At 45.3% G+C, this 25,172-nt stretch overlaps 1 protein-coding gene across 1 annotated transcript in view; it reads left to right on the top strand.

Moving 5' to 3' along the window:
- Positions 1-21,165, top strand: part of Hephl1 (hephaestin like 1) — a 61,321-nt gene extending 40,156 nt beyond the window's left edge. The window contains exons 13-20 of the mRNA XM_075968000.1: positions 3,066-3,205; positions 6,896-7,036; positions 11,602-11,708; positions 12,792-13,014; positions 14,327-14,466; positions 20,027-20,189; positions 20,716-20,787; positions 20,882-21,165. Coding sequence (XP_075824115.1) covers positions 3,066-3,205; positions 6,896-7,036; positions 11,602-11,708; positions 12,792-13,014; positions 14,327-14,466; positions 20,027-20,189; positions 20,716-20,787; positions 20,882-21,084 — 1,189 coding nt within the window. The 3' untranslated portion in view covers positions 21,085-21,165. The remainder of the gene's footprint in view (positions 1-3,065; positions 3,206-6,895; positions 7,037-11,601; positions 11,709-12,791; positions 13,015-14,326; positions 14,467-20,026; positions 20,190-20,715; positions 20,788-20,881) is intronic.
- The last annotated feature ends 4,007 nt before the right edge of the window (positions 21,166-25,172 follow it).

The following is a 25,172-nucleotide window of genomic DNA, read 5'->3' on the forward strand; positions in this document are numbered from 1 at the left end:
ATGGTTGTTTTAGTCCTGGGGATCAAACTGAGGCTCCTGCATGCTACATAAGCACTCTACCGCTGAGATCAACAGCTGCTTGTTAGAGACCAGAGCTCATTGAGTTACCCAGGTTGGAATTCAATTTCTGACTCCCCTGTCTCAGCCTCTGCAGAAGCTCGCAGGTGTATCTGGGCACACCTCTGGCTTACACATCTGATTTTGCCCCAAGGCTGTTATTTTATACCCCATTCCTGGCATAAATCATCCCAGAGACATTTATTGCTGCTGTCCTGATCAGCACAGACCCTCTCAGTACCTCAATTTTTTCATTAGGGGTTTCTTTCTTTTCTTTTCTTTTTTTTTAACTAGACATTTTTCTTCGCTCCCCTCCCTTTTCTCCCCTCCTTTTATACCCTTTCCCATGACCCATTGGGGATTTCTTTAGAGTGTGTTGGGAAGGCATAAACATTCCAGAATGGTGATACATACACCCATCAGCACAACTTCACATCAGATTTGTGCAAAAAGAGGAAATCTGGGGGAAAAGTAGATTAAATTGTTAAAGAAAGTGAAGTTATGGTGCTAGCACCCTTGAGCTTGAAGACCAGTGTGTGTATAATTTAGCAATCCCAGGAGTCACCATAATGAACATCTACTGAACAATAATTATACACCAGGCATCTGCTAAAACTTTTATAGGCGATTCGTCATGATGGCCTCGTAGCACACTTGACTCATTCGGGCAGCGCCTCCCCAGCATCAGCTTTGACAAAACTCTCATACAACAATTTCTGCTGCCTTTTGCAGCAGAGGAGAGCTAGGGAATAGCAAGCAGGGTCTGTGCAGGTCACAAGCTCAGCTAAGCCCCGCTGACTGTAAAGTAGACTCTCTCCTCTTGCAATAAGTATAGCCAGGGCAGAGGTGCTATTGTATGTATCTATTGAATATCTGCTGTGCAAATGCTGGTGAAACCGTGTGGAGCAAAGACTGGGGCTTTCCCACACTGAATACGTGGTCCTCAAGGATAAGGCTGGAACAAGCAGGGAGGGACACTCTCTAACAGATGGGAGCTTTAGTGAGAACTCACAGTGGAACACACAGTCCCATCTGGAGGCAGGGATGATGGGGGAGGCTCCCGGAGGAAACAGTCTTTGAAATGAGATGTGGAATAAGGCAGTGCAAGAAGAGGGGACTAGTTCTTGAAAGAGCAGCCAGCATACACAAGGGATCACCGCGATCAAGAGAGCCAATGCTTAGGATGACAGAGTGTCTGGAGGTGGGAAGGGACAACCAGTCAGGTTCAGAACTTAGGGAAAACAGATAGTGCAGGGCCTGAGCCAAGCTGAGAGGGTTTGCAGAGAGGGTCACTGAGAGGTTTACCATGAGGAAGAGAGAGGGTCAGCCTTGGAGCTGGGGAGCAATCTGTGTGCAGAGAGGAGAGTAGAAGGGAGGCTGTGTAGGTGGAGGGAGAGCCATGCAGCACTGTTCTTGCCTTAGAACACAGGTAGCTGATTTGGGAGACATGGAAGGACATTACACTCACCCTGTTTGAAAGAGAGAGTGATTTTTGTTTCTTTGGGACAATATCCCACTGTGTAGCCCAGTCTGGTTTTGAACTAGCCATCCTTCTGCCTCAGCCCTGCCCCCAAGCAGATGGGATTATACTTGTGCCATGACACCCAGCTGTGTCTGAGTTTTCTTCTCCATCTTTTGTGATTTATCTCAGTGACAGACACATTGAGCTTGTCCTTAATAGTCACAGGCTTCACATTTACAAGTGTGCCTACTTGTTAAAGTCTGTTTGGCATGCCCTACTCCCAGAGTGGTGTCCAAGGCCACTTCTCCAGGAAGGCCCAGGGGACACGTTGGAAGGGAGGGCGACCCCAGAGTATTCTCAAATCAGTCATAAACCCTTGAGGTTCCCGTGAAAATGTGAAGCTATCTGAAGAGCTGTGAAAACATCAGAGGCTCAGTGCACACATCCACATCCTGAAGCGGATCTCGGAGTCCTGCTTCAGCCCTACCGTTGTGCACAAATGCTCTTGGCCCATTTCGTTCCACGTGTGCATGTTTGTGTGCTTTATGGGGTCCACTGTTGGGAAGAGCTGGGGTGTAGAAGCCCTGTCTCAGGTCCCCAAGCACAGCAGGGCTGGGATTTGTTTGTGGAGAGGATAAAAGAATCGGAGCGGCTTCCTTCAGACTGAGTACAGTGCTGTGAGCTGAGGTCGGTATTAGCACACCCTGACATCTGCTAACGTGTCCTCAAACAGGTACACACAAGCCCACGGTGTGGTGGGTGACTAGAACACGAAAATAACAAGAACCATGCACTTGTACATTCACAGTACCCACCCTGCAGGCTTGGGGGGTTCAGAGTGGAAGAATGGCAATCATGGGACCTGGAGGGTTTTAGAGTTGAGAAGGGCACACGTGTGCACATGTGTGTGTGTGTGTATGTGTGAGTGTGTCTTCTGTGAGGAGGATGTGTGTATGTGTGAGTGTGTCTTCTGTGAGGAGGGTATGTGTGTATTTATTGTGTGAGTGTGTTTTCTGTGAGGAGGGTGCATGTGTGTATTTATTGTGTGTGTGTGTGTGAGTGTGTTTTCTGTGAGGACGGTGTGTGTGTATGTGTGAGTGTGTTTTCTGTGATGAGGGTGCGTGTGTGTATTTATTGTGTGTGTGTTTTCTGTGGGGAGGGTGTGTGTGTATTTATTGTGTGAGTGTGTATTGTGTGAGTGTGTTTTCTGTGAGGAGGGTGCATGTGTGTATTTATTGTGTGTGTGTGTGTGTGCTCACCAGTAGCAGCCAGAGAAGCACAGCCTCTGTTGCGTGTTAGGATTCTCTAAGGTTAGCCTAGTGTAGAACAATGCTGTGGGTGACAATGATGGTTTCCAAGGGTGGCCATGGGTCCATGCTAGGTTGAGGACATGAGGAGCTCTAAGGTGCCATTGCTAGCCCTGCTCTCAGTGGCGTTGCAAAGGCCAGCTCTCCAGGGAGACCAGCTGGAGTTGGGGAGCACCACCCCAGAGCCCTGCAGATAGCAGAGGTACTCCTGCCTTCTGATGACCTTGATTTCTTTGCAGACATGGGGACATATTTATGAACCACACTGAAAACTGGATCGGCTCTCAGTACAAGAAGGTGGTTTACAGGGAATACACAAATGGAGAATTTGTGGAGATTAAAGCCAGGCCACCGAGAGAGGACCACCTACAACTCCTGGGTAAGGCAATTTCAGCCAGGCTCTGTCAGCCCCGAGGGTGGGCATGTCTCTCCACCTCTCCCCTCCCCCCCCCCCCCGCGGTCCAGCCCCACCTTTCATACACACCTTGGGATCCCTGTCGTCAGGGCAATCTACCAGGTGTCTCATGCTCTTGAGCCCCTTTCCCACCTCTCTGCTGGGCTGAGAAATTTTCATCTAAATAGTTTGATGACTCAGGACTTTAGGCAGAGTGTCTGCGGGACCTCGTCAAGGTCCTGGATCAGTGTGCACAGTGACATAGAAAACTGACACTGTGAAACTGAGCATGAGCCTAGAAGAGACAGTGGGAAGTCCACTTGTACGCATGGGCACAGGAGACCACTTCCGAAATATAACGCAGCAGCACAGACACTGAGAGAAACAATTAATTAATGGGACCTCCTGAATCTGAAAAGCTTCTGTAAAGCAAAGGACACAGTCAACAAGACAAAACAACAGCCTACAGAATGGGAAAAGATCTTCACTAGCCCCACATCGGACAGAGGTCTGATCTCCAAAATATACAAAGAACTCAAGAAATTAGTCATCAAAACAACAAATAATCCAATAGAAAAATGGAGTACAGACCTAAACAGAAAACTCTCAACAGAGGAATCTAAAATGGCTGAAAGACACTTAAGGAATTTCTCAAAATCCTTAGCCATCAGAGAAATGCAAATCAAAACAACTCTGAGATTCCATCTTACACCTGTAAGAACAGCCAAGATCAAAAACACTGATGACAACTTATGCTGGAGAGGTTGTGGGAAAAGGGAACACTCCTGCATTGCTGGTGGGAATGCAAGCTGGTATAACCCCTTTGGATGTCAGTGGGGTGATTTCTCAGAAAATTAGGAAACAACCTACCTCAAGACACAGCAATACCACTTTTAGGTATATACCCAAAGGATGCTCAATCATGTCACAAGGACATGTGCTCAACTATGTTCATAGCAGCATTGTTTGTCATAGCCAGAACCTGGAAACAACCTAAATGCTCCTTGACCAAAGAAGGAATAAGTAAAAAAAAATGTGGTACATTTATACAATGGAGTACTACACAACAGAAAAAATGACATCTTGAAATTTGCAGGCAAATGGATGGATCTAGAAAACATCGTATTGAGTGAGGTAACCCAGACCCAGAGAGACAAATATCATATGTACTCACTTATAAATAGCTTTTAGAAATAAAGCAAAGAAAAAGCAGCTTACAATTCACAACCCCAGAGAACCTTGACAACAAAGTGTGTGTTGGGTGCCAAGAGTGACAGGTCTCAACCTGACCTATGGACCGCAGAACGGACCATGTGTAAGCACGGACTCTGGGCTGGCTGATGCCCCAGCTGTGTGACTGGCCATTAACAATCCCTTCTAGCTCCCTTCCCCATTTCCCCTCACCTGGGAGACATTAGACCCACCCCATTTGAAAAGAATCTTTTGAAGGCAGAAGACTAAATTAGAGGACTTGGGAAAGACTTCTCTGGTTTTTACGCCAGAGGTAGCTTCGTGAGTGTGGGTTACACGGTGTTTCCAATATCACAATGACGGCTGTGATAACAGCCTGGCATTGATGACGTGCTCCCCTCCCCCACACCTCCGTGTTCCGCCGTCTCACCAGCTTGTTTGCCATTTCCACATGAGTAATCCATGAGTCACTCATTGGAGCTGCGAGTGCTCTCAGAGCTCCAAAGAAAAGGGTTGGGCTAGCAGAGGGGGCTGGGCGAGCTCCTCAAGAGCCTGGCTTGGTTGGTATGGGAAATGAGGGACATACATCAGGGGCAAGTTCACAGCCATCATCCAGTGGAGAGCGAGGCTCCTTCACTGTTTGCAGCTTAGAGTGGCCTGGACTCCCAGTAACTCAGCGGGGACAAGGCAGGTCCACCTCTGTCCACCACTGCTCTGTCCTCTCATATTGCACTGCCAGCTGGAAGACACTTTTTTAGCCAGTAAGGCTTGTGCAGTGGACTGGTAACCAGTAGTGAGTGATGACTTGAATGTGTGCAAACTGTCTGATCCATATCCATGCTTACTGCTTAAACACATAGCAGTTCCTTTTAGCTTCTGGAGAGAACCGTAGTTCAACAACCTTTAGATGTATTAATGACTCTATCCGTGTTCCTCAGGATCAAAGGCGTAGCTTGCTTCAGTGACAAATGAATGGGTGTTACCACACTGTTAACCCTCCAAGGACATATGTCTGGATGAACGTAGAACACACCAAATTCCCAAGCTGTAACCGTAGGGCTCAGGTGGCAGATGCTTCTGCAGTGGGAGTCTGAAGATGACTGTGAGCCCCTCACTGCATCTTGTTGGGGTGTTTCCCTAGCACTGCAAAGCAAGAGGCACTTGGCATGAGGAAGACACCACTTGTCAGGCACAATCTCTCCTGCAGGGGCAACTCCTTCTGCGTGGACACAGAAGCCCACAAGAGAGGCCAGAGAGCATTGTGTGCTCAGGGCATCTGGCCTAGTTTCATTTCGGTTGCTGTGATAGAACAAACAAAGAAACCAAAACCTGACAGAAGCCACCTAGATAGACGAGGGTTTGTGTTAGCCCACATCTCCAGGCTACAGTCTATCTGATGGAGAGCCTGAGACACTCCACATTCAAGAGCAGAGAGGAAGGAATGCATGCCGAGTGCTCAGGGAGCTTTCAACTTGCATACAGTCCAGGGCCCCAGACCAAGGAGCAGAGCTGTGCACTTTCAGGCTGTGTCTTCTTCAGTCAGCCAAGGCAGTCAAGACCATCTCCACAGACAAGAGCACAAGTAAGATCTAGAAAACCCCTCACCAAGACCCTTCTCAGTTGATTCTAGGCTGGGTCAAGTTGACATTTAAACTAACCATCACGATATCCATGTGTTGAGAGTTAGCACCAGGTGTGCATTAGTGACCCACGTGTCGAGAGTCAGCACCAGACATGCAACATGGCTTTGCTACCCTAAGTCCCTTTATTACCCATTGTTTCATGGGAGCTCATTATTAATATCAACCCCATTTACTAAGCCATCAACGATTTTGATCCCTCAAGGTTTCACACTGCATTAACATTCGTCAGTCTTCTGTTCCTGTGGAAACACCATGACCAAGACAGCCTGGAGAAGGATGAGCTTTTCTGTGCTTCTGCTTCCAGAGGGTAGGGGTCTGGCACGGCAGGGAGGTGAGACAGCAGGAGGCAGCAAGAGCAGGAAGCCGAGAGCTCGCATCTTTCAGGGCAGACACAGGGCAAACTTTTAGAGCGAGCAGACTGGAGATGTGGAGATTTTAATCTCAAAGTCCACCCCTACTGACATACTCCAGCAAGTTTAAACCACCTAAACCTCCCAAACAGTGCCAACTGGAGACCAAGACTACGGGGGACACTTCCCATCCAAAGGATCCCAGCTTACAATGAAACACTGCTGCTCCTGAGCAGCAAGAAGCTAAGCATTTCCTGAGTACTTGGCTTCGTTGAGAGAAATAAACTCTACAAAACCTATACAATGCCATTTAATAGTCCTGTGGGAGTAGTCCTCGTGAAGCCATTCTGCAGATGAGAAAACTGAGATTCTGATTACATGATTCACCCAAGGCCTTCTGTTAAGGGAAGGAGGGAGAATTTGGACTCAGGTTGGCCCCACTGCTAAGCATGACATAATATGTGTGATGTCCTGGCTGTGTTTTGCTTTAGGCCCCATGATCCATGCTGAGGTGGGGGACTCCATCCTCATCATCTTCAAGAACAAAGCTAGTCGGCCTTACTCCATCACAGCCCAGGGTGTGGAGGACTCGGATAGTGGGAAGCGTCTCGAAGTGCCTGTTACACAGCCGGGTAAGTCACACGCAAGGTCTGCTGCATCCTGATGAGGTAGGTCACCAAGATCTCCTCTTCTGGTCTCCGAGGGTCTTGAATGGCATCCTAGGTGTGTCTCAGTCACAGCCTAGTCCCTAGGGTATGGGCTCTTCATACAATGGGAACACCAATGGTGAACCCACTGAGCGGTACCTTGGGTCAGAGATCATTTTCAACATTTGAAACAGAAAAGTAACAACAAAACACCCATAATCCATCCTAACAGCAATCCCACAATGCAGACACCATTTTGTCAGTTCAGAAGTCATTAGTCATAGTGTCCATTGTTGTCTTATCTGTTATTAAAACAAGAAAAGAAAATGCACTTCTAATTAAACTATAACATGTTCCAAATTTGAAGATGTACCCCATCCGAGTATGTTAAAATGGAGCGTTTTACCTTTACAACTCAGAAAATATGCATGGCTATGCCATGCAACCAACGATGAAGGCACAGAATAGCACATCACTAGACCAGGCCCTGGATGAATGACCGTGGCAACTCTGTTTGACTCCAGGACCCTACCCTTTCACTATACACTTCTCTGACGTGACCAAGATGAGCTGAGGGGAGAGAAGAGAGACACAATGAGCCATTTCAGTAGGAACATAGATTATAAAAAGTTCTAAATGGTGGAGAATGTTTTGAAATATTCACATGAAGGTTAATGTATGGTCATAAATATTCAGCTCCTTTGAGTACATGCTAAGGAATACACCCACTGAGTTGTGTGGTGAGAATATGGTAGTTTTAAAGAAACTGTCAAAATGTCTTCAGAAGTGACTGTACACTGTTCCCACCTTGAATGAGAGGGCCTTCTTGTCCCATATCCTTACCAGAATTTTCTGTTTTAACCTTTGGTCATTCCAACAGGCACATGGTGGTATGGACTCACTGCCTTAGCTGGCAGTGCCCCAATGGCATATGATTTTGATCATCTTTTCATTACACGCTTGCCCTTTGCATGCCTTCCTTGGTGAGGTGTCTGTTGAGTCTGACCTGAGCTTAGTCCCTGGAACTCATGTGAAAAGTTAGATGTGGTGTTTGTGTCTGTTATCCCCGTTCTCGGTGTGTGTCTGCTATCCCCGCACTCGGTGTGCGGCTGCTATCCCCGCACTCGGTGTGTGTCTGTTATCCCCGCACTCTGTGTGGGTCTGCTATCCCCGCACTCAGTGTGTGTCTGTTATCCCCGCACTCTGTGTGGGTCTGCTATCCCCGCTCTCAGTGTGTGTCTGCTATCCCAGCACTCAGTGTGCGTCTGTTATCCCCGCACTCGGTGTGCGTCTGTTATCCCCGCTCTCGGTGTGCGTCTGCTATCCCCGCTCTCGGTGTGCGTCTGTTATCCCCGCACTCAGTGTGCGTCTGTTATCCCCGCACTCTGTGTGGGTCTGCTATCCCCGCTCTCAGTGTGTGTCTGCTATCCCAGCACTCAGTGTGCGTCTGTTATCCCCGCACTCGGTGTGGGTCTGCTATCCCCGCTCTCAGTGTGTGTCTGCTATCCCAGCACTCAGTGTGCGTCTGTTATCCCCGCACTCGGTGTGGGTCTGCTATCCCAGCACTCGGTGTGGGTCTGCTATCCCCGCTCTCAGTGTGTGTCTGCTATCCCCGCTCTCAGTGTGCGTCTGTTATCCCCGCACTTGGTGTGCGTCTGCTATCCCCGCACTCCTACAGTGAGATGGGAGGCAGATGCAAGAGAATCAGTGAGAAGCTGTAGGCCATGCAGCCTCAAGTATGTCCCACAGCAGAGACAGCAAGAGCCCCAGCCTCAATAAAGGGGAAGGCAAGAGCTGAGTCCTGAAAGTTGTCTTCTGAGCAATGTGTGCCATGACACACACCACCTGTACTCTCACGCACATCATCACGTACATATACACACATACAGCGATAACAAATACGTTTTTAAACTGAAAAGTAAGCAGCCCCTCTCAATTTTGTTCTTTTGAAATGGAGCCATTGTGTTTGTTGCTGTTTGTTGCCACGATTTAGCACTAGAAAAGGAAGGGCTTATTTGGGCTTGCAGTTCCAGAGGGAAACGCTCCGTAATGTTGGAGGAGGCTTCAGGCATCTGGAATGGGAAGTTGAGAATTCACACTTCAAACACAAGCGACAGAGAAAGCTAAAAGTGGGGCGAGACTATGACCTCTCAAAGCCCACCCCCAGAGATGTACTTCTCAGCAAGACCCACCTCCTGAAGGGTCCATGACTCCCCAGACAGTCTTACCAATGGGGAACAAGGTTTAACCTCATTCAGACTACCACAGCCATTCATGCATCAAACATTTACCGAAATCCTTTCCTTTGCCACTGGGCAAACAACAGATTAGTCCAGGTTAAAGAGCACCTGCAACCACTTGCCTTTCTGACGCTAAATCCAGCTCTTTGTCTAGTCTCTCACAAGGCAAAGGACTTCAAAGAGACCGTAGACATCACACCTGAAGCTGTATCCCTGCCCACTGTTACAGCAGAAGAAAAGGGAGTTCCATGAATGCATCACTTCTGTTTTGCTTTGTATACATACACTAAGGCAACGGTTGGTCGTTCTGATCAGATGGGATCGGGGTGTAGATAGTCCAAGGAGCTCATGACTTAGAACATGCTTCCAGTTGAATCTTCTGCAATGTGGCTACCATGCTAGTTAATATGAATATATTGACTCAGGGTATGATCCTGGGTCAGCCCCAGTGATGTATAGATATGGTGCCTACTCATAAGTGGGTGTGTACACTTGTTTTTAGAGCATAAAAAAGTCAGCTAGGTGTGGTGGTGTGTGCCTATGAGTACTCAGGAGGGTCAGGTGAGAGTTCTCGAGGCTGGGGCTAGTTTAGTCTGGCAGCAACAGTGGGAGATGAGGCCTGTTGACCTCTTACCCCTGACGAGACACTGTTTCCTACGCAGCTCAAGGAGGAGTCCTTTCCAGAAGCCTCCGTGTGGGTGTAGCAGGCATCAACAGGAAGCAAAATTAGAGTTTATTAAGAAGAGGGCCACACACACCCAAGGGGTTAGGCTGGGCTTCTCAGGAAATAGGCTCACACCGAAATATCTTAGCCATTGCCGAGGGGTTAGGCTGGGCTTCTCAGGAGATAGGCTCACACTGAAATGTCTTAGCCCTCGCTGAGCACATGGTTTTGTAGCCTCTGATATCATGTTGTCCAAACATTGTAATTTACAACCAGGTTCAAAGATTAAGCAAAGTTTAAAGATTCAGTTTACAGTGATCCTGCTTACTCAGTTCTCTCACTGTAGAGAACTTCCTCTCAGTTTGTAGATGAAACCGAAAGGTGGTGTGTGCTTTATGAGGGGTACTGATAAGGATATTCAAAGGTCATGGAGTTTAAGACATCCTTAAGCCTGGCTCCTTAGCTGGTCACCCTCTTGTTTGAGCTATCTCTCAGAAAACGGAGTATGGATTCTGCCAAGCGGGGCTACATAATGGGTTTTGTTGATCATACAAGTTTGTTGTTTCATACATGAAACCGTGGGACTGAGGGACTTTGTTCCCTTCTCTGTCCCCTGTTTCCTGATGCTTTGTCTTTCCTTGGTGCCACACAGGGAGGCTTTGTTTCAGACAACAAAATCAAACAAAAAAATTAACATTTATTAACCACCCAGAGTATGAAACACCGCCTCCATGTATTAATTACATAATTTCAATTAATCCTTTAAAAAAAAATCTCAAAATATGGAGACTAACCTAGTATGCTGATAAGGAAACTTTAAATCAGTGAAATTAAGTAGTTTGTCAAATATCAGTTAAAAGAAAGTTCCAGTCAGATGTGCAGTCCATGCTAAGCAGTTGAGAAGCCAACGCAAGAGGATGGTGAGTTTAAAGACATCCCGGGTTATATGGCAAGACTCTGCCACTCTCCAAAGACTCTGGTGAAGAAACTTAAGAAAGAAAGAGTTTCAGGTCACAGTTCCTGTCAAGTCAGGGTAGCAGGGACGTGAGGTGGTGGGTCATCTCTCATCAGTGGTCGGGAAACAGAGAGATGGATGCTGGTTCTCAGTTTGCCCCCTTTCTATTCTGTCTAGGACCCCATCCCATGAAACAGGGCCACCTCAGTTAACCAAATCAAGATTTTTTCCTCCCAGATAAGCTCAACGGTTACCCTGATCTGGGTAACTTGTTATCTAGATCATAGAGCACAGGGTCTAACTAGATCAGGTGCCGTAGGTGCGCCTACACTGTCTCCTAGGTGACTGGAGAGCCTCTCAAGCTGGCAATCAGGGTTAATCATCACAGTATCAGTGGCAAAGATGGGGACACTGGAGGACAAAGTGTGCCAAAGTCAAGCAGGATGAATAGTGGAGTGCGAAATACATCTTTACATCCTGGATGTTAGTCAACAATAGAAATAGCAAACCTAAGGGAAATCACAGAGATGCCCGTACCAGCTCAAGACCGTAAAAATCAGGTGTGAATGAGGTTAGTAAGAACATGTCTGGCAAGCGAGAAATTATCTCCACTGACTAGAGCGTATAAAGATCTGCGTGTAATTCTTCAGGTAAATCTAATAACCAATTTCGATTTTCTATTTAATGTCAGGGGAAATAAAAACTTACAGATGGAATGTCCCCAAGAGATCAGGTCCTGGACCCTCTGATCCTAATTGTATCCCATGGGTATACTATTCCACAGCAAACTTTGTGAAGGTAAGGTGGAAAGAGGAACCGGGCTGGTTGCAAGGTTGAAGCCACTCCCATTCTGTGGGCACATGTAAAAGGGGCATGACATAGAACAGGGTCATAGAATAGTCCACTAGCCAAATCCAGCTGCATCTACACATCAGTACCACCCATGGGTGTAACAGAGGCAGTATGACCCACAAAGCATAAAAAAAAACCTAGCATATAATGCTTAATAACTATTTCAAGCTTTCCAACTGCTGGTATAGGAATATACAAATGAAATACTATTTAATTTCCAAATATAGAACCTCCAAGATAATCTGAATCATGTGAGAATATGCTAGTTTGGAGGGAAACAAGTGTCCCACAATAGATTTTGTTTTTTATTTTGGGAGATGTGAAATCTTTTCCTTTTAATTACATTTATGCATGTGTGCATAAACACATGCACATGGCACAGCACATACGTAAAGGTCAGGTTCTCTACTTCTACTTTGTGGGTCCCAGGGATAAGGCTTGGGTCACTAGGCTTGGTGGCAGGTCTTTCCTGGCTGAGCCGTCTCTCAGGCTGCTCATGTTAGAAGAATGGTTGGGATTCAGGGATAGAAGATACCCCATGATTAACTAAAACTGCAGAATCTTTAGATCTTAAATAGTCTGAGAAATAAAAAGCAAAGATTCAATGCCGACTTTGAGTTATGAACCTGTTGTATGTAAAACTGCAGTAGCGTTTAATCAAATGACATAAACCAAAGCCCAAACCAGAGTCATATCCTATGCAAAATGTAATCGTTGTTAAAGTGGGGCATTCTCTTCACCTTCTGCTCTCTCAGCAGCACCTTAGATATTAGGAATTAATTCTTGGAGTTCAGGAGATCAGCACACAGGTCATTTGGAAAAGTGTATTTATACATGAGCAGCATGGGAAACTTATTTGATGATTCAATTATGCATCTCAAATATATGGAGTACTTGTGTTGTTCAAATTCCACCCGGTGATGAATGAGCCAGGGCGAGAGAGCAGGTGGTGTCCATGCTACAAGGGTGGCAGGTGGCAAGGATGTCACATTTAATCGCTCATCAACGTTGGTCATTTTATCCTTCCAGGACACATACAGTGGCTTGATGGGGCCTCTCATCACATGCCGAGAAGGGGTACTGAATGAGAAGGGAAGAAGAAGTGACGTGGACTATGAGTTTGCTCTCTTGTTCCTGGTGTTTGATGAGAATGAATCGTGGTATCTGGATGACAATATTAAGAAGTATCTCAACAAAGATCCACGGGATTTCAGGCGCACAGATGATTTTGAAGAGAGCAACAAAATGCACGGTACGCGCGAGCATTTAAAGAGAGACTGCTGCTGAGACAGGCCATTGTTGAGACCCAGGCCCCCTCTGAACCTCCTCTCCTCCAGGGACCCAGGCCCCGCCTCTGAACCTCCTCTCCTCCAGGGACACCTGCACAAAGCCCTCTGAGGCCCTTTCGGGAGTGAACCAGCCTCACCACTGAGGTCTGCGCCTTTTGTTTAGTCTTAACTGCCGCTGAGACTGGAGGCTGTGAAGAAGTCACTTTTTAAAAGATCCAATTGTCACTTATTGACAAGTTTAAATGTGAATCCATCGCAGCTTCCGTGTGGTCAAAATTAAGGATTTGGGTTAATTCTTTGGTACATGAAATGTCACTCACAAATTTTATTTCATGTGAGTGTGTTACTGAATTGGGTGCCACTTAAAGAAGCTCGCTTTTTGATAGTTTGGGCAGGAGTGACGTGTGTGCAAGGACACACTCACTCTCTCTCACCAAAATCTGCATTTAAAGATGGACCTTGCGCCAGGTTTCTGCGGAGTAGAACTCCGTGGCAGGATCGCCCATCCAGACACTATTTCTCACCCATCTCTGCAGCCCCTCGGCATGTTCTCAGCTTGCAGCAAGTAGATATCCCTGACTTGGCTGTGTCATGGTCCACAGACTGGAAGGCTGGTAGGAAGCAGAGGGCAGAGGCAGCACTGCAAGCTCAGCCTGCTTAGCTCACAGTGAGGCCTGTGCAGCCTGCCTCATGCCCTTTTAAGAGACTCGGTTGGGCTTATTCTTGTTCTCAGAAAGTGAAGCATTTAGAGCACAGTAGACATAGATTCAAATGGATTCAGCACGTGCATGTGTGTGTGTGGTGTGATTTATTTATATATATATATTTATATTTTTATAAATATATATATAACTTATATATATATATATATTTATGCACATATGTTTTGCGCATACATGTACGTGCTAGTTTCTTTGTGGCTTGGTTCACTCGTGTATAGTATGGGGGAAATCTGAATCTGGCTTCTCCCAGCACCCTTGCAGTTGGCTTCCCGAAGAGGCCTGTGGGGTAAATGACAAGTACCATGTTACTTGCGGTGCAATTCTGAAAGAAAAGCTGGGATGAAACTTTCCCATATCCCTACATGCGAAGATTGCGTGGTTATCTGAGTTCTGGATCTAGAATGGTGGGGTCATTGACAAGTGAGGGAGGCCGGCTCCTGTCTGTCTGGCAGATACAAATACGAATAGCCTAGACCTTGAACGATTTCTACCATCGGGGTGAGGGGTACCTGTCTTCCACTGACCTGAGACTATCTTATTTTCATCTTTTTAGCCATTAATGGCAAGATATTTGGAAACCTTCCTGGTCTCATAATGACAGAAGACACAATGACTAACTGGTATTTGCTGGGAATAGGAAGCGAAGTGGACATACACACCATCCATTACCATGCAGAGAGCTTTCTGTTCAAGGTAAGTATTGGGAAAGTGTTGGGGGAGACAGAGGGAACAGTTAGGGCATTTCTGAGAGGAAGGGGGTTAGCTGTCAATAGGTCAAGAGGGACTCATTTGAGACCAGAACAGAGTGGCTTCCCTTCTCCTGGTGTGTTTCTTAATGTTTATATCTATATCATTACTTGTAAACCACCAGCCTCTCTGAGTTTCAGAGAGAGTTTTGCCGTCAGTAGTCTGGCCATAATTGTGAGCAATGTGGAGTGTGCTGTTAACACTGTCTATGAACTCCCACGTGTTTGGGGCTTCCTTGCTCCTTCCCTTCCCTTCCCATCCCTTCCTGTTCCTTCCCTTCTCTTCTTTTCCCTTCCCTCCTCTCCCATGCCTTCTCCTCCTCTCCTCTTCCCTACCCCTCCCCTCCTTATTTCTTTCCCTTCCCTGCGATCTCTACTTCTTGTTCTCCTTGACCAGTTAATAAAACAGCCCTGTCTAGTAAAGGAGACCTTTCGAGCTCCAGCTTGAGCAGCTTCATCTTGACTTTTGTCCGAGAGCTGGGATTCACCGCGTGCGACCTTTTGTTATGTGAGCAATGCTGACCGCACGGTAGAATCACCTTTGGAGCTGGTTAAAGAACACGCCTCACCCCAGACCTGATGAATCAATGTTTAGGGATAAAGTCTATAAACATCTCGGGTTCTGGTGCTTCCTACAAGAGGCAATATAGCCAAATCTGATACACGAGGCAGCAGAACCAGCCCATGCTAGTGTGCAGGAGTCAGCAATAATCTACTGAAATGTCTGTTTCAGAGCAGTCAGGTGTTGCCAACAGTGATTACAGTGTCACAGGTTGAAGAGTTTTCAGAAAGTTCATTTTTCAATACACATTTTAAATGTTAAGTAAAAAATCATAACATTATAAAAAGCTCATCTATACATTATGTATGTTTTAAACGAAGATTTGATTCATATTGCATAAAATTCCACTTACTGTAAGATTCTTTTTGTTGTTGTTGTTGTTAACACAGTGATCTAGCCAGCAAGTAAAGCAGAGAATCCCCATCACGCCCAGCCTTCCCTCCCCACTACCCCTGTAGGTTGCTTCAGTACCCAGGGTGAACATTTGGCTAACACCATTCTATTTCTGTCTCTGCTATGATCTGAATGTGCTTCCCCCCAAATCACATGTTGGAGACTTGATCCCAAGTCCCATCTGTGTGGGCAGGTGGGGCCTGATGGCTGGGATCTGTTTCAGGCTGGAATTCTCATGAATAGAGAGATGCCGGTCATGTTGCCGAGGCTGCAAACTTGAGTTGCTGCTCTCTGCATTGTGTCCTTGTGCCTTTAGCCACTGGACAGTGCAGCAAAGAAGCATGTACCAAGTCAGATCTCTTTATCCTGGGCTCCCAGCCTCCCAAACTGCAACAAAAGATTCCTCCTCTTCCTGGGCCTTCCAGATGGCCCATCAGGCAAAGGTGCTTGTCCTGCTAGGCTGCTGACCTGAGTTTGGCCCTCAGGATCCACAGTGCGAGGATCGACAGTGCAAGCCCCTAGAGCGGTCTTCTGACCTCCACACATGTCCTACGACGTTCTTACGAACATACACGCACATACATACACAAACACACGTGCACACACAGAGATGTTAAAATCTAAAATGAAATTGAAATAAATTTCACAGACTATATCTGTAGTAATATTTCATTTGTATTTTAGGAAAGAAAGCTTATCTGAAGTTCAGAGAATAAAATAGCTGCACTGGTCAGCCTTACAGACCAGACAGTGGTGACACGTACCTCTAATCCCAGTAGCCACCCTAGTTTGCCATAGAAACTGGGTGGTAGTGGTATAGGCCTTTAATCCCAGCCCTAAGAGGAATATAAAATGGGAGGAGACAGCTCTCAGTCTCATTCTGAGATTCCTGGAGGCAGGATCACCATATTAGCCTGAAGTAGAGGTAAGAACCAATGGCTGGCTGTTTTGTTTTTCTGACCTTCAGGTTGAACCCCAATATTTCTCTCTGGGTTTTTATTAATAATGCTACGTATATCTCTTGTGTAGAAGCCAAGCAACTTGCATTATCTCACATCTGTCTGTTTTGTTAGCACAGGTGCTGGGTCTCATGCATCTCGTACATGTGACAACTTTGTTTCACAGAGTTGCAGTCTATCATGAGGACACAGTGTCATGTATTAATTTTCCCGATGAGAACTGTGAGAGGGTCTCCAAGGAGAGTCAAAGTACATAGATGCACACATTTATGCATGAATCCAAGTCTTTATTTCCTAGACAAAATGTGCTGAGTTGCTAAACCATGTAAAGGTGGAGTTGGAATTTTCTTTGGGCCACCAACCAGCTCCCAAATAAAGACATGGAGACTTAGTAATTATGAATGCTCAGCCTAGTTTAGGTTTGTCCCACATGTTTAACTTAATTTAGTATGTTTCTCTTCATCTGCGTTCTGCCTTGTGGCTTTTTACTTTTGTTTTAATCTGTATGTCCTACTTTGTTGATTTCTCCTTGTCTGGCTGGGTCCTGGTATCTCCTTTTCTTTCTTCCTGGAGCTTAAATTCCTCCTTCTACTTAGTCTCCCTGCCCAAAAGTTCCGCCTATACCTACTCCCTCACCATTGGCTATTTGGCTTTTTATTAGACCAATCAGGTGCCTTAGGCAGTCAAGGTAAAACAGCAACACATCTCTTCATAGTTAAATCCAACACATTTTTGTATAATTAAATAGATATTCTGCAACATAAACAAATGCAACACATCTTTACATAATTAAATAAATATTCTGCAACATTTCCCCCTTTTGTCTAACAAAAAGAATCATTTAGCTTTAACACAGTAAAACTACATACAATAAGAACAATTATCAAATAAGAATTGTATTTACAATATCCAGCTCATTTGCATTTAGCAAATTCTGAGAAAGTACTCCATTGTCTATTTGATCTTGGTGAGTCCAGAGTTATGTACCAAATTTACTTTCTATCCTAACTTGTATTGCCAACCCAATATTATCTTTTTAGACCTTAAAACATTTTCTTAGATAAACAATTTAAGCTTTTATGCTTCTCAATCTAATAAACTTTACATCTCTTATGTAAGTTTCTTTTCTGAATTTGGTAACAAGACAAACTATAACTATCTAGTCTTCAACTCCATCAGAGACACAGAAAGATATAATATTACCCGAGTAAACAAGAAATGTAGAGCAAGCAATTTCTTAAACTATAGAAATGATGGACGCAGCTGGCTGACTGGAGATTCTTTGACACTCATCATTCTTTTATGAAGTAGATTGTTGCTGCCAGGAGCAGATGTATCTCACTATCACGAAAAGCCTTAGATTATTAAACATCTTAAATGCCATATTATATAAGTCTCTGAAGCATTTGAAGCTCAGCTATTTATCTAAAATATACCTATTTAACCTCAAAAACATGGCTAACATGACTACAGGTTTGGTGTTATAGATGACTACTACCCTGCATTTTTAATTGTCCTAAACAGTTTGTAATAATGGCTTTTAAAAACTAGAGCGTTATATTACATTTTTAAATGAGTTGCATAGGTACAATACCTTAAATAAGAGTAGAAACATATGGTATAAGAAAAATAACCTTAAATTTGTACATATATATATATATATCCATAACAATGTAAAATATTTGAGATAAATAGTTTTTTATCTTATATTCCTATATCTCCACTGAAGGATGACAAATATCCATAAACCACCAAGTGACCAGATACCACCCACTCCTCCTCTTGGGAATATGGGTGTTGCATTCTCTAGACTGCTTCCTGTTGTCTGAGAATGTTGTCTGAGAAAATTGAGGGAATGGTCAACTCCTAAGAAAACTAGCTATAACATTTGTTGTCTAATCTTTTTGTAATGGGAAAGTACAAGTCTTATGTGAAGTCCTTACTAGAATAGTCTGTGAGACTGGACCATCTCAGCTAGCAGCCTTGAGGAATCATCAACAGAGACACTCTGAGAGGCTGGATCACCTGAGCCACCCAGTTTCATGTTCCTCTTACTCTGAAAACACACAAACTTTCAAAGGGAACATAAATGTCTTCATTAACACAAGTATGGACTGTGCATTGTACACAAGACAGTCAAAGGTATTTTTTGTTTTATGTTAACTTTATAAGTTTGCTTGGTATATAACCAAACCTCTATCTATGTCATATGTAATAATAAGTCATGAGGATTCTGTACCCAACAAGACTTACCATGTCTTATCCTGTCTTAGAGTTGTTCCTATGTCAAGAGATCAGCATATACATCACTTATATTGTAGATTTTCTAGGTTTATTTCTTAGTGTCTGTAGCAATATTTTCAGGGGGTCTCCTCCAATCAAATATGGTCTCTATTAATCTAAAAAAAATCCATAGCTTTTTATTTCTTATGGAAACAAGAGCACAAACTCTGCCCCAATGCAACATATTTTCTGAATTCCATTTTAAAGTTAAGATATCCATGAAGTATCTAAGCTGCTTTAATTCAACAGTTCATTTTACAATCAAGTGTCTCTGAAAAGTTGTCATTCACTGATCAGCATTCAAAAATATCAAGGTCAACAAAACACCATACAGGATCCAGAGGCCCTGTGTATTTTCTATCTTTATATAGCTTATTCTTTTTTATATATTACTTTATTCTTTACTTAAAGACTTTAAGTAATTAAATTATTTTAAAACTATTTCTTCCTAAGGTTGTCTGTACCCATTTTCTTTTCTTTCTTAAGCACCCATGAACAGTGTAACCCGTTTGAAGGTTCTGATGGTCTGGACCTGTTTTACTGTATATTTGTAACATTCTCTGATCTCATGAGCCAAGCCTTAAACTACTAAGAAGCATCTAGAGCCTTCTCCCTGTGACTCTAGTGGTTGGCTCTGCCCACTCCTTGGGTCCTTGAGAGCTGAACCTTAAGCCCATGGGTTTGGTTTAACTGGGAGCCTTGTTTAATTGGGAACTGCTCTAGGAAGTTGCTGATCACACTATGGCACATGTTTTTACTTAGCTTGCTGTTTCTATTTAGTGCCCTAGCTGCTCAAATGCTCTGCTGCACAGCAACGCCTCTCAAAGGAGCCATATTTGTTTTTGTGTTTTTCAGTTTTCTCAGGCCCTATGTGAAATTTAGGCCCCGTGTTGGGCGCCATAAGTGTTTAATTTTATAAGAATCTGTCCAACTGTTCTAGATGAGGTGGTACAGTTTTTCCTCCCCCAGGGAAACACACTAGAGTGCTTATGCACCTGGTTACACCTGTGCTTTGAATGCTGTGTCTGTGTCATCTTTTTCTGGGTCAGTTTGCTCTGCACTGGCCTTGTTTTACACTGAGGTGTTAGGGCCATTGTGGATGGTCATCACTACAAGTTTATCAAATTGATCTGTTAAGAAAAAAAAACAGTTTTACCTTTCTTCATCTCTATTGTGCTCTGATCCTGCTTTTCTTGACTTTCGCTATTTTTTAATTCCTTCCTTCTACTTACTGAGTTTCTTCACTCTTCTTTTTCTTCCTACCATGCTGAACAAAAGAAGCCACAGGCCATGTCTTTTGATGTTTGCAGATAGATAATTTCTACCGAGAAGATGTGTATGATCTCTTTCCTGGGACATTTCAAACCATTGAGCTGTTTGCTGATCACCCAGGGACATGGCTGCTGCATTGCCATGTATCTGACCACATTCATGCTGGCATGGAGACCACCTACACTGTCCTCAGGAACATAGGTACTGTCTGTCAGTGATGCCAGTTCATGGCACCAATCCTCCCATAGACCTGGAAAACAGGAGGCATGAGGAAAAACACAGGTACAGACCCCCAAGGGGCTCAGAGTCAAGTAAGAGAGACAAATAGGTGAATGTGTAATCACATGGAGAAAGATATGCAGAAACAGAGTGCAGAGTACAGGGTCCAGAGGCAGGAGGAGGAGGAAGCAGAGGAGGAGGGCATGTTTGATAGTCTGGGGCATGAGCCAAGGCATAAGATGCTATAATCTAAAGAGGGATCTCAGTGGATGAGCAGACCCAGAAAGTAGAGAAGGCGGCACTTGATACTGGTGTTAAACAGTCCAGTAGGTATTCAAGAAAGACGACAGAAATAGGGTGGGGGTAAAGCCCTTACTGGTCCAAAGACATGGCTTTCATGTACCATGAAAAGGATCTCTATTTATAAACATTTATACACATACACGCACATATATGTATGTGTGTATGCATGTATGTATGTATGCATGTGTGCATTTATTTTGTCCAGACAACAGGACTCCATATTCTACCAAGTCCCCTTCTGGAGCAGGATCCCATGCAGTCACAGTGCCCTCCAAAGGTAAGGACACCTTCTCCAAACCCTATGTGAGTATCCCAGTGTTTGACTCCTTGGGAGAGGCAAGTACCTGATGCCTCACTTCCTTCTCTCACAGAACAACCTGGCAAGGAAGACCTCTATTTCTTCGGCAAGAATCTGCATCCAAGAGGAGCCAAGGCAGCCCTGGTCATCCTTTTCATCCTGGGACTCCTCCTTCTGGTCGCTACTGTGATTCTCTCCCTCAGACTCCGCTCTGCGAGAAGGCAGACAGCTTACAGGGAAGTCCAGTCCTGTGCACTCCCCACAGATGCTCTGTGAATGCTCCGGCCTTCTCGGCAGAGAGCGGTTGGGCTCTGTGACTGGCCGCACAGTGGCCAACAGGGACACTGGACCGATGCATTGTTCACCAAGGAACTTTGACACTGTATCCTAGATCAGGCTTCTGAGCCTCTGGAATGCCATCTAAAGCAATGTGCTTTTATTTATTTATTTATTTTAACGGCTGTGAATGATTCTCAGGTAGAAAATACATGAAAAAAGAGAATGCACTGGCTTGAGAAGTGCCAGCCACCAGTCTGTTTTGTGCACAACTCACTCGGGGTGGGGGGATACCCTCTGAGAAATATTTTCATGGCTTTAAATCAAATGGTGCTTCCTCAGCTAGTCACCAAGGTTTCTAGATGGGAAGCTCCTAGGGGGTACGAGAGAGCCTCAGACATCTGTCTGTCTGGAATCACACTGACGTGTGAAATCATCCCCTCAGCTGTTCCAGGGTGAACAACTTTCTGAAGAGTTGGTGGGAATGTGCAAGTCAGTATGAGCTTGGACCACATGAGTCTCTCTGAGGCTTCCAGTAGCTCTCCAGGCCTTTCCACCTTTGATACAGAGAGCCTGTGCATTGTCTGTGATACAAGCCAAAGTTATAAGGTTATTTATTTCATTGCTGCTGTTTTTAATCCAACCTGTAGGAATACTTGAACGTTTACAATTCACTTCATGCTACATTTTTACCACGTGTCTCCGTGGCTTCGTCTATTTTCAAAACTCAACTAGAGGGTTCTTATTTCAGGATGAGGGAGGGCTAGAATCAGTGATGGAGCAGGCTTGGCTTCTTCACTGTAAGCCAGAGACTCCCTGTCAGGGCCTGAACCCTCAGTCTGACTTTTCATTCATTTGGGGGGCATTTTTCCACATCTCCATTTTCTGTGAAAGTTACAGTTTCATCATGTGAGGGACGGCAGGAGGCATACATCAATGCAACTGACTGGCTGGGAAAATCTCTTAAAATCCTGTATTCCATGCTTGTTAAAGACATAGCCTTGAGAGGATGGAGGGCAGCTAGAAAGGGGTGTCCTGGTGGTTTTTAAACCATTAGATCAGTTTTTGAAATAAGTATTATAGCTGCCAAGACTCACGCAATCAGGAAACAACAAACAAAACTATGGAGGAAAGGACACAGTGCATCCTCTCTGAGGGACCCTAGAGGTTAGATGTAAGATTGATGAAAGCAACATTGTTTATTACTAGACTGGGAATCTACCTTGGCTCAGGACAAGCTGCCCTGGGATGCCGTGGCCAGACACATGATGTTAGACCTGCCTTAGCAGGGGGTCACTTGAGTGTCCAGGTGAACTAGTAGGGCCTAATAAACACTCTGGTGAAGGGATCTTTCGTGCTTTGTTTTAATCTTCTTGGTGAGGGGAAATTGATAGAAAGTCTTACATAAGCCGGATGCTACTGCTAATTCTGTTGTAGTCCGCTTGAATGCCCTGTCAAACAGGGCGTCCACACGACTTTGAACCTGACCTGCTAACCACTGACAGTGTGATTTTGTGGCTTATTGGAGTTCATGCATGGTAGACTGAACGATTACATGAGAAGTATGGTGAGCTCCTACGGCTTTCCTTTAGTAAGTCAAAAACTTGTTTAGTTGTCAAAGTCCTTTTTCCTTTTTCATTTATTTTTTTTTAATGAAAACAAACCACAAAGTAGTTTTGTCGCACTATTTCTCTTTTTAATAAAGTTTCATATATTCTAAAATGGCAAATTTGCATTGTTTTTTTTTTCCCACTCAGAATTAGCTGTCACTTGAAAGGTGGTCGGAACAGAACTATAGGTGCTGGAGAGACGGCTCAGCGGTTAAGAGCATGGGCCTCTCTTCCAGAGGACCCGGGTTGAGTTCCCAACACCCACCTCGCAACTGTCTGTAACTCCGAGACCTGATGCCCTTGCACAGACAGACATGCAGGCAAAACATCAATGCACATAAAATAAAAAATAAATTATAAAAGAAGAACAGAACTATATTACATATTTATCCTCTATAACTATGTCAGTTGTACCCATTAAAGCGAACAAAATCATATATTATCCAATATGACTCCTCCCATGTGGTCATTTCTGACTCTCAAACTCGCTCTCCTGAGATAATCACCGTTTCTCTCACCGTGGAGGAGGTGTCCTTGCTCCTAACAGAGCCAGGGTCTCTCCACTCAGTCCTGACCTTCCCTCTTTTTGCTTTCTCGAAGGCTTTTATTCCCCTATTATCAGTTTTTTTCTATCTACATCGTTCTATGAGCTAAGCTGCCAGCCATGTCCACCATTAAAAATGGAGAGCAGGGAGCAATCTTCCTTAACTCATAAGTCAGTGTCTCTCCTTAGCGCCCACATCTGCCTCCTTCCTTAACTCAGCAGTCAGTGTCTCTCCTTAGCGCAGAGTGGAGAGAACCGCCCACCTCCGCCTCCTGTACTCTTTAGGCTACACCAAGGGCTTGAAATCATCCAACCGGTAGGAAGGCCAGCCCTGCACCCCAACTAGGTGGTATTAAGAGGACATCTGCAAGACCCTTTTCAGAGGCTTCTCCACTTTCATGTTACCTCCAGCCACGAAGGATGACCTTCTAGTCCCCTGGCTCTGCGATGCGACTCCCCAGGCTTCCTTTGTCTGCCATTTCTATTTCTTCTCACTCTTTGGCTAGCTCCTCTCCTGACCTCAAAATGTTGGCATTTCCTGGAACTGGACACTGAGCCCATTGTGCTCCTTTGTCTATTAATTAAATGACAACATTACTGTCCTCATTAGTGTGTGTGTGTTGTTCTTAATTTTAAAAATGCTCCAAGATCCCCGCGGCAGTAGGCAGCAGAAATGGCTGCCGGTCCCAGAGAGAGTGGGCCATGTGGCGGCAGACAGCGGCTGGTCTCAGAGCAGTGGTGGCGGGCCATGTGGCAGCAGGCAGTGGGCCCCAGGCAGAGACGGCTGCTGGTCCCCGAGCAATGGCTGGTCCCAGGCAGGGAGACACATGGCGGGCGGGCAGAAGACAGAAACATGGATAGACACAACAGGCAGGGTGAGGTTGAATGTTTATTCAGGGGGTTATGGAAGGAGGAAGGGTGAAGGGGGGAGGGAGAGGGAGAGAGAGAGAGATAGAGAGAGAGAGAGAGAGAGAGAGAGAAAGAGAAGAGGGAGAGAAGAGGAGAAAGAGACAGAGAAGGGGGAAGCAGAGAAGTGGGGAGAGAGGCAGAAGCGAAGCTGCCTCTCCGAGGCCTCTCCGAGAGGAAGATGGAAAAAAAGAGAGTGAGCTCAGGCCGGAAGCTGAAGATCAGCCTGCCTCAGCGGATGGGGAAGGGAATGGGTGTGGCTTGTCTCTTAAAGTGACAGGAAAGCACAACATTCCCAGGTCTTCCTTATAATTAAAAAGCAGGAGACCAGGCACCACAGCCCAAAGGAACTGGGGCAGCGAACTCTCAAGACTGCTTCCGGCTGATTGTGGGCGTCGTCTTTGGGGGGGGGGCGCGAGAGAAGGCTGGGTGCTGGTCACATCCCGGCTAGCTGGTCTCTTTGTTTCTGACCGATGTGCCATAACATGCATGCCGTGGTCAGAGGATTGCAGGTCCACGGGTCATTACAACAGCTCCCTGCACAACGCTATTCCCATGTCTTCCATGCGCTGTCTTCCACAGAGTTGTCTGTTGCTGCTATGCCATTCCAAATCTCATCAGGTCACTCCCTGGTGAGTACGCTAACGTCTTCCCATCACACTTTTAATTGCTCCAGACTCTTTATCCAGGTCTGTGAGACCCTGCATGGTGGGACCCACGCCCACCTCTCCAGCTTCCTGTGTTCTCTTCTGCTCAGCTTTTTATCAGCACTACTTCTAGGATTTCTTGCCTCGGGGTCTTTGCACAGGCTCCTCTCCGTGACTTTTATTTTCTTTGCTTCCTCTAGGATCTTATTCCTCTTTCTTAGGTTTTTTTTTTTTTTTAACTTTAGACACGAGCTCCCCAGACTGCCTTCCCCAGTGTGGTCCCAACTTCTGCTGTGTTCCATCTCCGGTGTTCTGCTTTGCAACATTAATAGTGAGACATAATTATTTTGTCTGTTAGTGTCAGTTTTGTCTGTATCTTTG

This window comes from Microtus pennsylvanicus, chromosome 3 (assembly GCF_037038515.1).
Source record: "Microtus pennsylvanicus isolate mMicPen1 chromosome 3, mMicPen1.hap1, whole genome shotgun sequence".
In the NCBI taxonomy this organism is placed as follows: Eukaryota; Metazoa; Chordata; class Mammalia; order Rodentia; family Cricetidae; genus Microtus; species Microtus pennsylvanicus.